Source organism: Peromyscus leucopus, chromosome 5, assembly GCF_004664715.2.
Source record: "Peromyscus leucopus breed LL Stock chromosome 5, UCI_PerLeu_2.1, whole genome shotgun sequence".
NCBI lineage: Eukaryota > Metazoa > Chordata > Mammalia > Rodentia > Cricetidae > Peromyscus > Peromyscus leucopus.
Window position 1 is genome coordinate 87,285,801 of NC_051067.1, and position 15,518 is coordinate 87,301,318.

Below are 15,518 nucleotides of genomic sequence, written 5' to 3' on the forward strand. Positions count from 1 at the left end.
AGGCGTATCCTTACAGTGATTTCAGGTGCACAATAGCAAGCTCAATTGCTCAAACATTCCAGCCTCTCACAGTGTGTGCCCCTGGGCACAGCAAACCACATGGCCAAGCCTAGTGTGGATGCAGCAGGAAGTGTCCCCTGCAGTCAATGGGGACCCGTGGGAATGTGCTGTGTGCTGCTGGAGACAGTGCAGAGGAACCGATGATAGAAAGTAACAAGGTACTGCTCAGAAGGATACAAATGTGCAAAGAAAAAAAATTTTAAGATTGATTTCTTTATTTTATGTATATAAGAGCTCTATCTGCATGTATACCTTTATGCCAAAAGGGCATCAGATCCCACTAGAGATGGTTGTGAGCCACCATGTAGTTGCTGGGAATTGAACTAAGGACCTCTGGAAGAACAGCTGAGACATCTCTCCAGCCACAAAGAAAAAAAAAATTTTTAAAGAATTGCTATATAAACTATAAAGAGTTGGCAAAGTTACTAATAAAATCAGTATGAAAACCAGGCTTGGTGGCTCACCCATGTACTCCAGAGTACTTGGAAAGCTCTGAGAGTTTGAGGCCTACTGGGACTACAGAATAAGGCTCTACCTCAAAAAACAAGCAAGCCAAAAAGCCAAAACAAACTGATCAAAGTCAGAAAGTGAAATCAACAGCACATTCCATAGCCTTAGAGGACAATGTACTGCACATTTCAAAGAGGATACAAGGGAAATTTGAATATTCTTATCACAAAGAATAAGGAAGGAGCTATAGGTGTTTATACACACTTTATACACTGAACATAGCAGTGAAATGTGTATTAAAATTACATAGTACCCCATATGTCTATACAATTTTTGTGCCAATTTAAAAAATTGTGTATCTAACATAGTTAAATCTGTTAAGACTGTCAAGCATACAAATAAAAAAACTGCAGAAATGACTCTTAAATAGATTCAAAAATTACATTTTAATATGCCATCCAAACGCAGCTAGAAAATCTTTAAAAATGTCTACAGTATCTAAAAATACCCAGCGCTGTGCAGACTAGCCTTGGGTCAACTGGACACAAGGTAGGTCAGCTGGGAAGAAAGAATCCTGAGAAAATGCTGCCATAGGATTGGCCAGTAGATGGGCCTGCAGGCCTTGGTTGATGATTGATGGGGAGGGCCCAGCTCATTGTGGGTGATGTCACCCCTGGGCAGGTGGGTATAAGAACAGAATGAGAGTCGGGATGATCAAGCCGGTAAAGAGCACTCCTCCGTGCTGTCTCTTCCACTTCCAGCCTCCAGGTTCCCACCTTGACTTTGCTCAGTGATGTAGTTACCAGTAAGTGTAAGATGAAGTAAACCCGTTGTTCCTCAAGTTTCTTTTGTTCATAGTGTTTATTAAAGCAATAGATATCCTAAGACAAGCACCTAAGAATAAATACACCAAATGTGGTGTGTTTATTATTACATCCTGTATGTATTACACCATGATGAGGAGACCATGCCATGCTACATTAAAAACAAAACTGGAGATACATACCATATTCATGGATTGGAAAATACTTTCTCTTCGTATTGATCTTACAGATTGAATGCAATCTATAAATTCAAGCATTTTTTTTTCTCCTTCGTGGTCCGTATTGAGAGGGACACCCTTGCCTCCAATGCCGTAGTCTTTATGTCAATAACTCCGCAGGGCATTGCCCACTCCTGGTGGACTGTTGGGGTGCTCATGGGCAAGCCAGCCATGCATACGGGTTTCCGTTTGTGCTCATGTCACTTCTGTTTAACCCTTGACACAGAGAGCTGTAGAGGTAAACCGAGGACAAGTGGTGGGAAAATATAATCAGCAGAGAGGTGTTTTATGAAACAACAGCCTGATCTGTCACTGGAAAAGGCCTGACTCGCATAGCTGTCCTACAAAAATGCATGCACATGTGTACCACAGCGTGTGTATCAGATGGAAACAGCCTCCAAGCATGAGCAGATGAGTTTGTTACATTAAATAAGAGAAGCGAATTGAAAGAAGTGGAGAAGTCAGGGATTTGACGATGAGACCGCATTCTCCTCTGGGACCTGCAGAGGGACACACCTCAATGAATGCATCTGAGATCTCTCTCTTTAGAACCACCAGATTTTGTATTGTTCGAAGCCACTTAATTTATGATAATCTGTCATAGCTGAAGCAGGAAATGAGTACCTCTGTCATAAGAATTCATATAGCCTGAAAAGAAGGCTCAGATGCCTATCAGATGGAGGAGATCAGGTCTGATAATTTCTACAATAAACTGCTGGGTACTGCTGATCATCTATGAACTGCAGCTATGAGAAACTGCATGAGTAGCCCTAAATCTACAATATCAACCAAAAGATCCTACACACCCAACAAATGGCTCAGTCGACATAAAGTCTCCCAAATAAGACAACTGGAGGGTAAATGCCTACACTGTGAATCCACATTTTAAAAAAGACTGACCATTAGCCACAGAGGTAAAGTCCCAGGATGAAGGTGGATCTGGGTACTTGAAACTCTGTCTCTTGAGCCTCCCTGTGGCTGCTTGGTCACTTTGTGATAATTGAAGTCATTCACTTGTTTTATGTGCTTATATATATACATGTTATATTCCCCAATCAAAATATCCTTACTAAAACTTGAAGAGAAAAGCAAGTTAATGTGATTCCTAAGCAGGGGAGTTGCCGCCTTTACCTTGTTACACAGTGAAGGCTCAGATAACAACCATTGCCATCTATGTGAAAAAAAAGACCCTCCCCCTCCCTGAAGGGGCTCTTCCCAGATGAGGCTGCTAACCATGACACTCAGTGAGCTGCCAGGGGCCACTGTCACCAATTTACTTCTATCTTTGGATGTGAATGCAGGACCTGTGCCTATTTTACCTCTCTGTACACAATGTCAGACACCTTTTCTAATGACTGTTCTGTGTCCCAGCGTTTAGAACCTTAATTTCCTTCATTTGTTACTGCCTCCGGGGGAAGCAGGACACAGGCAAAGAAATCAAACTCCGTGCTTTCTCCCTTATGCTTGAAACATGATACACTAAGGTTTTGGATTCCTTCAGAAACCAGGCTTAGCAAAGGCTTTGCATCCCATGCAAGATGATCCCAGGTGACACTGGCCAGGCCCTGGAGACGGACGAAGCCGATCATGCAGAAAGAGTCTTCGTTTTAAGCAGGATGCCACTGTATGCAGCTTGAGTTTGATCTGTCAGTGGCATTTTACCGGAGGGCTTACAGAAATGAGAAACTGATGTACCATCTCAGTTCCTCACTGCTCAAAGCTCTGCACCCAGATCTCAGGTGCCACTCACAGGGGGGCAATGAGGACTCTATTGATGAGAAGACCCTGAAGAAGAGAGGTGCTCCCAGAACTGTAGGAAGTCACAGTAAGAACTGCTGGATGGTATGTCTGGAAAAGACACTGAAAACATCCACCACAAAATTCTGCAGGAGACAAATGAGGAATGGAGGTGACAGCTTTGGGTGTGGTTATTCCTCTAGTTCCGTGTGCTAGTGGAGCCGGCCCCGGCACGCACTGTTGAGACGGCAGAACATGAAAGGTGTGAGGCCCAGGGAGATAACAGGTCCTGGGGTACTCCCCACTTACGAACACATCAATGCTGGTCTGGAGTGACTTCCCTGAAGGTGGTTACTATAAAAAAGAACAAATGTGTCCTTTCCCTGAGACGGATAGAGGAAACTCAGCTCTCCCTGTGGCCCTGGACAGATGTGAAATGTTAAAATCACTATTAGTGTCAATATTAAGGTCTTTAAATCTTTGCCCTGAGCATGCCATCTGGTGTTGATTTTCCTGTAAGTAAGCAACGATGCTAACTGGCCGGTAAGCACCTTTTGGACTCCCTTGCTTCCCCAGCTGTTTTGAGTGAGAGGACTGTCAGTCAGACACAGCTGGATTACCCTTCTGACAATATCAGATGCTTTGCAAACGCCACGAAGGCCTTGTCAAAACTACCCAAAGAAAGGCACTGATTGCAACAGTTCCCGGAGGCACAGACTTTTGCCTGTCACAAGCCTTGGTGAATTCTAGACAACTTCCCAGCCATGAGCACACAGGCCAGAGAAGGAGCACGTCCCCAAGGGATCTAGCAAAGGAGCTGCTGTGATGGGCACCAAGAGGTGAGTGAGGCTGGGATGAGTGCAGCCACACTCCTTCATTTGTGTGTGTGTGCTGCAAATATCCCTTCCCTGGCTATTGGGTCAGGCTGCTTGGGATAACTGAGGGAGTCAGCTGGGGAGCAACACCTGACCTGCCTTCTCTGGCCTTGCCACAGTATGTTCAGTCAGAGGTTTCTCTCAAGTGGTCTTGTCTTCCTCCAGTCCAGCTCAGTAGCTGGCAGACCACGCTAATGGCAGGAGCCTGGCCCTTGGCTGTGACACTGGCCAATGTTACGTTAGAACCTCATCTTCCTAGACCCACGGGAGTTGCAGTACCATCTGCTGTCAAGGGCTGAGGAGCTCTGCTGTCTTGGTGACCTAAGAGCTACAGCACCAGTCACCAGCCCAGGGCTGCAGAAGCCCGACGTCCTAGGCCTACAGAAGAATGGAAACACAAAGAAGGAAGCTTCCTACACAAGGAGCACCCACGGCTGCCTGCGCCTCTGCTATCAGCTGTTGCCATCACTGGTGGACACAGAGGGCACCAACGACCAGCATTTGAAGAATCTCTCCTGTTTACCTATGATTTTTCCCTGGGCGGAGCAAAAAGACCCCAGGACAACACAAAACAGACCGTCACAACCAACATGAGGCCCAGGAGCGAATCCGCCAGAGCAAATTCACTGGAACCCTAAAACAGCAGCAGAACACCTGATTGCTGAGGGCTTCCTGGTCCTTCCTTTCAACTTTAATCTGGCGTCCGCTTTCTGCTCTTCCCCTCAGTTTGTAAGAGTGAAATGAAGATAAACTAAAAAGCTCACTCCACCGCTGCTCACCATCTTGGCGCTGTGCGGAAGACACAATCACGACTCACCAACAGTAAAATTAGTGACCAAATGATATCATGTCTCCAGTTATAAGTTGTTACTGATGCCACGAAGTGTGGACTCCAGACAGCTGTACAAACCAAGTTAGTTTGTGTCTTGATTCCGAAGAACTTCCCTTGCTATGGGGACAATTCTGTATTCTAACCGAGCCTAAACTCTTAAATCCAGTTATAGACTTTAAATGACAAATTTTGAATGGAATTAGCAATACTTTATTGATTATATTAGCTGTGAACTGTGGTTAACAAAAATAATGAAACAGCAATGTTTTCTTTGATAACTTCATTTTTTAAGTGTTTATGGATGTAAAGTTTTCCTTTCCACCGGTCTGAGATGTAATTTAAATTATTTATACCCAACCATACAATCCCACCCGCAAAAGACCAGTTAAACACAGTACCTTACGTGGGCAGTATTTTATCAGCATGTGTACTGGATGGTGTGCTTTTCCCTCCTTAAGACAGCGAGAATAAAAATTGTGTGTGTTAGTTTTCCCTTTAAAAAAATCAGAAGGAGTTTCAAAAATCTCCACAAGAAATAATCTTTTAAGGTAAATGAGTGACCAGAGGTGTTGGGTTGGTTTGGTTGGTCGCTTTTATTCACGGTCTCCAGGTACAGGGACCCACTGCTGAACTCCATCATCTTCTCCAAGCTGGTTATGTGGAGCAGTCCACTGTCTGCCTTGACTTCATCAGTTCTTTCTTCAGTTGTTCAAAGCACACGAACATGATGACATTCCAGGATGCGAGTCGCAGGAAAGAGGGCACAAACCTGAGAAAGCACACGACACAGTCCTTTAGCTGTTGGAAAGTCATAAAGCCTGGGCGCCCTGAGTCATCCAACGCAAGGGATAAGGTAAAATAAGGTAACAGGACTCAGCACTCACTCATCTTCCCTCCTTCGACAACCAGGTTGCCTCTAGGCATCTTCTATATCTACCCTTCACAGCAAGGTCACACGTGGACCAGGCCTACCTGCCCCCCTCCCACAGAGCTGGAGCAAATCTCCTAGAAGGCAGTGTCCAGCAACACTCCCCTCCCTTTGTGGGGAGAGGACATTTTCGTTTCACTTTACTTCCTAGACAGGAAGTAGGAAAGCAGTAAGGGAAGAAGCAGAGGGAAGAGACAAAGCATCCAGCCAGCATGCTGACCACATCCATGTGGGGAGCCCTGAGTGGTCCAGGTGGGGAGCCCTGAGTGGTCCAGGTGGGGAGCCCCGAGTGGTCCAGGTGGGGAGCCCTGAGTGGTCCAGGTGGGGAGCCCCGAGTGGTCCAGGTGGGGAGCCCCGAGTGGTCCAGGTGGGGAGCCCTGAGTGGTCCAGGTGGGGAGCCCCGAGTGGTCCAGGTGGGGAGCCCCGAGTGGTCCAGGTGGGGAGCCCCGAGTGGTCCAGGTGGGGAGCCTCACGATGTCTACCCCTCCACAGCTCTTGAGAGATTCTTAGAGCCTGAATGTGACTCGGTCAGTTCCAGGCTTAGGGAATTTTACTAACCTACACAGAACGGCTTTTATATCAATGAATTACTCCAGAAGGCAAATGTGTTGACAATTAAATCTGCTTTGATTAGATATTTTAAAAACAAATTTGTGTGCCAGTGTTTTAGCCTGCATGTGTGTCTGTGTACCATGTGCATGCCTGGTGCTCGGGGAGACCAGAGGGGCATCTGATCCTCTGGAACTGGAGTTGTAGATGGTTGTAAGTCACCATATGGGTGCTGGGAATCCAACCCAGGTCTTCTGGAAGAACAGCCTGTCACCTTAATTACTGAGCTCTCTCCGCCCCAAATAGACTTTTTAAAAATTAATTATTTTTAAAAGAAGCCTTTCCTGCAGTTTCCTCCCAATGAGCTTTGTTTTTATTATTTGTTTTGTTTTAGTTTTGAGAGTGGGTCTTGCTGTATAGCCCAGGGTAGCCTGTGCAGCCCAGGCTAGCTTCAGACTTCTAACGACCAACACTCCTCTCCTGCCTCCCCAGTGCTGGACCACATGCACATGCCAACACACTCAGCCTCCACAGTGAGTGTTTCCTCTTCCAGGCCTCTTAATAGAGTTCGCTTCACTCCCAGATGCATGGTTTTTTTTCTTGTGAAAAGATATAAGTAACATAAAATTTGACATTTCAACCATTTTTCAGTGTATACCTCTGTGCCATTAAGTGCACGTACAATGTGTAGTAAACACCAGTGTCAGACTCCATGGCCTTTCGTTTTCTCGGACTCTTCACTCCTCAAGCACTAGCTCACCACTTCCCCTGTCAAAGGTTCACCTTGGGGTTCCTCAGCATGGCCGTCTACCCCCACCCTTTTTTCAAGACAAGGGAACCTCCTGTTTCTGCCTCTGTAGCACTGGGATTACAGGTGTGTGGCCATGCTCTGCTTTTGACACGGGTTCTAGAACTGAACTCCCATCCCCATGTTCATGTGGTGAGTGTGTCACAGACGGGGCCATCTCCTCAGCCTTTATTTTCATTTTAGAGACAGGGTCTTGCTATGTGGCCCTGGCCGGCCTGAAACTCACTCTGTACTCCAGGCTGGTCTTGAACTCATGGCAGTCCTCACACCTTAGCCTTCCATGTTCTGGGATTACAAGCATGAGCCACTACACCCAGCTCAGCTTGCTTGATTTAGTGCCATTTGTCAAGACTATCTCATTTTTAAAAAGTTTAAAAATTTTGGAAAACAACATTTAAAAAATAAATTTGCAAAACATTAAATTATTAAGTGGTTAATAATTTATTAGTGATATATCCATTTTAAGTTAATTTTATAATTTAGATTATTTGTATTAATGTATCATAAAAACAGATGGACTTAGGACTTTATATAACACGTATGATACATACATATTTTATTTTATAAATCTCAGGGCATGGCTTTACAATTCAAAAGATTACAAAATATTACTATTTTATATTATTGTAGTACTTGTTGAATATATTTAAAAACTATGCCATACTTTATTATTTTATGCCTATATTTTATTAGGAAAGTGGCTTCTAATATAATAATATAATATAATATCATATCATATCATATGATAATGATATGATGATATGATATAATATAATAAATATGATATAAATCACTTTGTTGGAAAATGTGATCTATGTCTTAATAGTCAAGCAACACTTTCTGTGTTTTTTGCTTTAAAAGAAATTTTAAAAAGTAGGCTGGGGGCATAGCTCAGTGATAGATTGCTTGCCTGGGATGTGCAAGGTTCTGGGTTTGATTCTCTTCAAGCACCACTACAAAAAATTAATTAGCTTTTATTTTCTGGTATGTCGGGATTGGTGGGTTGAAGACGTCCGTGACAAGGCAAAGATAGAGATGGAGGCCATTGCATGGACCAGGCCGGGTAGGCTAAACGCCAATTGCTTTGCTGAGACAGTGTCCCCATGCCCACAGGTACCTGAAACACAGCTCCACAGACACAGAAGGTCAGCCTACCCTTTGAAGAAAGCTGTTGGTCCTTCGTTGGTGAACATGGTCATTGCACAGCTGGGCACACTTGGGTACTGTCCCGGCAGAGAGTTGATGAATCTTGTTTTTACCACATCCGCCGGAGAGGCCAGGAGTGTGGTGCAAAACCCAGCGACAAGAGCTGACAGTAAGTGGCAGGGAACGTCATCTGAAAGGGACCAGGGAGACGCGTCAACACCAGACGGAGTCGCCTGGCAGTCACCTGTGAGACACTTGGAATCCTGTTAGTAACGGGAAGTTAATATGGTATCTTATAAATAGATTAGCACATAAAAAGCAAACATATACTTGTGCTAGGAAAATGTGGCTGGTGGTAAATGGCACAGTAACTGCATACCCACTTCCAGGTGGGTTATTTTAGGGTGACACTGTTTTTTTTTTGTGCTTTGGACCTGGTGCCATGCCTGACACATGAGCATCTAATACTGTCCAGCTAAATTCAAGTCATCCAAGGAGAATGTCTTGTCTATAGAAACAGGATATGATTTAGATGAAATCAGTGATTCACTCTGAATGTAAGCTGCTCTTGACTGCCTGCTGATTCTGCCGTCCACAGAGAAGAATCCCAGGGGAAGTTCCTTCCTAGTGTTAGTGGAGAATATCACCACAACATTTCTTTGCACTTTTACTGTTTCCAACACTAGTTTTAAACTTTAGGTATTTTTGCTTCCTAAAAGATTAGATTACATTTGCCAGGTGTGGTGGGACACACTTTTAACCCAGCACTTGAGATGCAGAGGCAGGAGGATTTCAAGTTGGTGACCAGCCTGGTCTTCCAGACATTGAGTCTCTCTCTCTCTCTCTCTCTCTCTCTCTCTCTCTCTCTCTCTCTCTCTCTCTCTCTCTCTCTCTCTCTCTCACACACACACACACACACACACACACTTAACTCTAAAAAGAGAAGCCAACTAGAATTAAGGAATTCAATACACTGTGGCTTTCGAATCTCCAAACTGAGATTGGAAGGTGCAGACATGTTCATTGTGTACGGGAAGTACCTGCCAATATTTGGTTGTTCACAAGGGCCCCCTTCATGAGGTCATATGTTACCAGCTCTGTACAATTGATGATGATATTCCTGATCAGATTAGGGGTTGTCCCTGGAGAAAAACAAGACAATATTTAATAAGTGAAGTTTATGATAAGGTGCTCATTGGGTATATGTGCCTTAATTATTATGAAAGTCCACCTGATACTTAGCTACCTTTCCAGAGTGTTGAGAAGCTTTCTGTTGTAGCTATAATTCTGTAAGCATTGTAGGTCCCAGTGTAGCGGGGTTTGATCCCGTGTAGGTGGCTCTGTGCTTGGAGTCTGACTTTCACGACCTCTGTAGGTTGCCCGATGAATACTGCCACGCCTCCAGTCATCAAGCCAGCCGAGATCCTGTTTATCAGAGTGGGAGGCGCTATCCAGAAAGAATAAAAGATGGATTAAGAAAAGAAAATCAAGACCCCCCCCCCACGCATTCACATATCTTTTAAATGTTGTGGCCAGTCTTTGTGAGTGAGTGTGTGTGTGTGTGTGTGTGTGTGCCTGTGCCAGAGGAAAACCTCTGCCCATACTTCTTCAGGAAGCCATTGTTTTGGTTTTTTAAAACAGGAACTCTTACTAATGGACAACTTGCCTAGCAGACTAGCCTAGCTGGCCACCATGCCGCTAGTGCCCCGCCTTCACCTCCTGAGTGCTGGGGTCACAGGTGTGTGCCATCTCATCTGGATTTGGGGCAGTGGTGAGAGTTCCAGGGATTGAACTCGGGTCCCGGTGCTTACCAGACAAGCGCATTACTGCCTGAGCGTCTCTGAGCTCCAGTGTATTCACCCTGGCTCTTCCCTTCCTCCCTAGTACTCGGTCAGCTGCTGCTCACATTTGGAAGCTGTACTGCCTCACAGCAGACAGCAGGCCTAGAAAACCTCAGCAGCCTGGGGCCCCACCAAATGAAGACTTCCAGGGGAAACGATGCCTGTCTAAACCGAAGCTTGGTCCTTTCCGGAATTAAGCCTTGCTCCTCGCTGTGCTTAGCTGTCATTCAGCATTTCCCAACTGGAGACACCTGAACAGAGATGCTACGTTTCCCCATCAATGACAATGTTGACCATTGTACTTAGTGGTCCTAGGGAAAACCCAGGGGGCATCTGCCTTAATATAAGACATCAACTAATGTTCAAAGGGATTAAAAAATAAGACAAAGAAGCGTTTGTCTTAAATTTTTGGGGAAAAAAGTCTGTTGCTGAAGACAGACGTCATTTAATAAAACTTCAATGAATCCTGAAACCCAACGTTCACTCCTACAGTGAACTATGCAGTCCGAGTCCAGGAACACCCACTTATTAAGTAGTCTTTCTGCTTCTACCCCCAATCTGTAAGACAGGGATAATGCTAACAGCACGCTCAAAGGGTGTGTGAGTTCATGTTGATAACGCTCTCGCGGCAGCTGCCCTTTTAGCTGTGATATGGTTGTACTTTTTCCTCATTGTTCTCAGCCAGGAGCTGAGCATGTCACAGACCATTTTTAAATAGGTATTATTATCTGATCGCAATTGCCTTCACTGGGGCTGGATTTCATCTGAGAGTGCTTCCAACGCGGACTTCATCTCCTCCCTAAGACAGTCTCCCTATCTCCCACAAGAATTGGTGTCTTCGTTCAGAAACCTGATAGCTATCTTGCATTCCTACTTTTCTATTGAGCCTTACTTCTAGTTTTTCACCAAATGCAATCAATTATATTTGTGAAGCATTCTGATCCGTACCCCGGTTTTCCCTGTATGCCGTAGGGCATACCACAATCATTTCTGACTTAGAATTTTTATATACATATTCTCTACTGCTGCCAAAGTAATCTGAATTATAAATGTGCTTATGATACTTGCTTAACTTGTTTTTTGTGGTGATGGAAATTGAACCCAAGGCCAATTGTTCTACCACTGAACTCTATCCCTAGATCTTCATTTCTTATTTTTTGAGACAGAATCTTTCTAGGTAACTCAGGCTGGCCTTGAACTCTTGATTGCCAGGTCTGCCTCCCAAGTTCTGAGATTCCAGATGTGTGCCACCACAGCTGATGTCCTGCTTAGCATGTTTTCGATGACTTCATCACTGTATGTGTAGAATACAAACTGTAGAGTGAACGCCAAGGCCCTTTGTGACTGGTTCCTGCTTCTCTGGCCTCACCTGCCCCTTCTCACCAGTATACCTTCCGTCCCTCCCCTGCACATTCGCTCAACTCCTTCCTGAGATTTTGTGCAGTCTTCACTTGGCTGGAAAGGACTTTTCTCACTACTTTCCAGCCGGCCCCTGAAGTCTCCTGCTTCTCTCTCATGACTCTTCCAGAGTCTTCACGATCATGCCTCTTCACTGTGCCCGCTCTGCAGTGACTTACCACACAGCATATGCCATAGTTGGGTAGTCAGCTGAACTGGGACTTCCTGTCTAGAGTGGCAACTATCACTGGCCAATTTCCCATCCATGACAGTTCAACAAAGCTTACTAGACAACTGAAGAAGCATAATGCAGAACACTCCCAGAACATATCTGGTTAGTTTAGGGCCTGATATACCCAGTGATTGATTAAAACATTTGCAGAACACCAGCCGAATGGGCCACTCTGAGTGTGTCTCCTCTTTCTATCTCTACCAATATGACAATGCTATGTTGATCTAGAAATGTCCAGACCTGGACGTTGGAAGTTCTGTGTGGGTGAGTTTTACTGAGACACTCGTGCAGACTCAGGGAGCATGGTGACCTCTCTTAGACTTCTCACAAGCTCTCTAGGCTTCTGGGACTGCTGTTTGGGGAAGTCTGCACTGAACATTGTTTCATAGCCTACCTACATAGAAGAGACACAAAGCTCCCCTCACTGGCCGGTTGATTTTTACAAGTGTAAACCTGCATGTGAAGAATTGATTTGCGTATCTCTTTTTCTTTCTAGAGGCAGAGAGACAGTGCAAATACTGACTTTTTTGCCAATTTACTATGAATTCCACCACACATTGTGTTATTTTGGGTGAGCTGGGGCTGCTGGGATGGAACCCAGAGCCTAGCCAATGCTGGACAAACGGACAAACATGTTATCTCTTGTTTTTCAGTTTTTGAATAGAGCACAGTCTGGGCATAGCCTCCCCCCTCCCCGACCCCCAGCCATCCTTACTTTCTCTCCCTGAAGAGAAGTACTCTTGGACAGTATCGTAGAGGCCAATCCTGAGTGAGGCAAAGCTGATTTGCCTCTGAATGCCAGCAGGCAGACCGCTGTACAGTTTCGGCAACCCTTCTGTTTTTGCCAGGGTGGTGATGGTCCCCAGGACACCTTTATACCTAATGGTACTAGAGTTCTGGCCTTCACCTTGGATCTGGAAAGAGAAAGGTGCAGGTCAGAGGGAAGTGGCTGTCCGTTAAGGAAGGGGTCATGCCCGGCGAGGACTAAAGACCGGCACATGAAGACTGTGGAGATGCCCTAGGCAAGGCTTGTCCAATAGGCACTTTTTATAAATTGTCTTTCTCAGCAAACTTTCCTGCATACAACTCCATATTTCTATCTCTCTCTATACTGCCCTCCCTATCATCTATTATCTATCTATCTGTCTATCTATCTATCTACCTATCATCTATGTGTTATCTATCTATCTATCTATCTATCTATCTACCTACCTATCATCTATCTATCTATTTACCTATCTATCATCTATGTGTTATCTATCGTCTATCTATTTACCTATCTATCATCTATCTATCTATCTACCTACCTATCTATTATCTATCTATCTATCTATCTATCTATCTATCTGTCTATCTGTCTATCTGTCTGCCTATCTATCTATCCTTTTTCTATCATCTATCTATCTATCTACTTACCTATCTATCATCTATCTATCTATCTATCTATCTATCTATCTACCTATCTATCATCTATTTATCTATATACTTACCTATCTGTCATCTGTCTATCTGTCTGCCTATCTATATCTATCTATCTATCTATCTATCTATCTATCTACTTACCTATCTGTCTATCTGTCTGCCTATCTATCTATCCTTTTTCTATCATCTATCTATCTATCTACTTACCTATCTATCATCTATCTATCTATCTATCTATCTACCTATCTATCATCTATTTATCTATATACTTACCTATCTGTCATCTGTCTATCTGTCTGCCTATCTATATCTATCTATCTATCTATCTATCTATCTATCTATCATCTGTCTATCTATCTGTCTATCTGCCTGTCAATCACCTATCTATCTATCTATCTATCTATCTACCTATCATCCATCTACCTCTTTATCATCTATCTCAGAGGTGGTATTGACTACAGTGCAGGCTCTGAACACCTGACAAGGTACCCAGGAACTCTCCACAGCCCCTAAGCGCAGGATGGGACAGTGCCCTGAAGAATCTAAGAAAGGTATAAGTGCCAAGCTTGTAAACTCTGAGGGTATACTCTAAGGACCCTACCTGCTTGGGACACCACAGCCGTGTGAAGAGTTTGGCAGAGGTCACTGTCACCCCATCACCTGCAGCTTTTCACCTTCCGGGAAAGGGGTCCCATTTCCTCTCCTACAGCACCCAGTCCCAAGGTAGAGCCACACTGAGAAGGAGTGGTTAAACCACAGCGGACATCACAGTGATGCCCACAGTAGTCCCTCTGCCCGGAGAACCCGCGCCAACTTCCCTGGACTCTACCTGAAGCCGGACTTTGGCTGTATCCAGCGGGAAGGTGATGATATCTGCCAGACAGGCGGCCAAGCCGGCTGAGAGATCTTGACCCCCATGGTAGGAGGCACTTCGGAAGTTGTCGGGCTCACCATCTTGCCTAGGAGGGCGGAGAGGTGCGAGGGCACGACCAAAAAGACTCAGCCCTGAAGGTAACAGTGGCACTGCTGCCTGGTGCGGGCACCGAACCCGGCACTTCTGACTTCTGGGACGGGCACCCGGGGCCCGGGTGGTGCCACTGCAGAGCCCGCGCTGCTGCGGAGCTCAACGTGAGCCAGGAGGACCGGCTAAGCCCAGGTTCCCGGGCACCTCTGCCTCCCGGCCTGGGGGCGGTGATCTATATAGCCCGATCGCTGGAGGAGGGGCTAGAGCAAGCGGCTGAGCAGGGCCAGGTCTCCCTAGATCGGCTAGGAGAAGCGACAGGGGCGGGCCCTGGGGGTGCGGAAGCCTCCAAGTCGCGCGCGTCAGCCCTGGCCCGCACCTCTGGTTTGGCACCAATTCCTAGCGATGCCCTGAGGACACACAGAGGAGCCTCATCCCTCGTCCCGCACGCGTCGTCGTACCTCTGCCATTCTTCAGCTGTGTAGCTTCGACCAGGGCTGGCTTCCTTGATCAAGAGCGATCTGATGACTCTCCTGCCCCTGCAAAGTCCCGAGGCTAAAGCTTAGAGCGCAGTCCTGGGCCGTCCCAGGCACCTGGCTTCCCTTTCTTCTCCTTCAGTTCGGAGTCTCCTTTCTCCACATTGCTTTCCAAATGCCAACTTCAGACTGGTGTGTGTGTGGGAGATCCAAGCAAAATCTAGTAAGATTCTAAACGTTTACAAGAACGTGTTTTTGTGTGGTCGCCTTTAGCAGGCAGACGTCAAAGGAGCTCACAGCCATGCTAGGAAGCCTATAGTGGATCTCAGCAGTCTGGGAAATGACAGCCCCTGCTCCTTTGGATAGCGGGAGTACTGGAGGGACCGGGCCATCTGGCCTGGCTGCAGATGCAACTCCGCCATCTGACCAGCTTCGTGACCCTGAGAAAGTCCTCCAGCTTTGGCTGGTGATTGTGTCAAATATAGTTGCAGATGTGAGATCCTGCCACCTCTAGTAACAGTTCAGACACTGTAATGTGGGCTCGTGGCCGTGAAAGGAGTTTCCTTACTTCTGTCTGTGAGCAAAGGTTTGATTTAAGCATGCACTTATTTGAAAAACTTCTAAAACACTGTTTAAGGAAATGTGAGAAAGAGGGCAGGCTGGAGCTTCCAGGACCACGCAGAGACACCAAAGAGCCACGGGGTGCTATCTGCATTCTCCCGCAGCATCCATGCTATGCAGCATCCATGCTACGCAGCATG

General features: G+C 45.7%; 1 protein-coding gene across 1 annotated transcript; it reads right to left on the reverse strand.

Moving 5' to 3' along the window:
* Positions 1-5,190: 5,190 nt before the first annotated feature.
* On the reverse strand, positions 5,191-14,504 carry Ucp1 (uncoupling protein 1). Its single transcript, XM_028881762.2, is given in 7 exon segments — positions 5,191-5,765; positions 8,437-8,617; positions 9,468-9,569; positions 9,674-9,874; positions 12,614-12,812; positions 14,150-14,223; positions 14,226-14,504. Coding segments are annotated over 7 exon segments (921 nt in total). The 5' UTR covers positions 14,275-14,504; the 3' UTR covers positions 5,191-5,650.
* Positions 14,505-15,518: the final 1,014 nt, after the last annotated feature.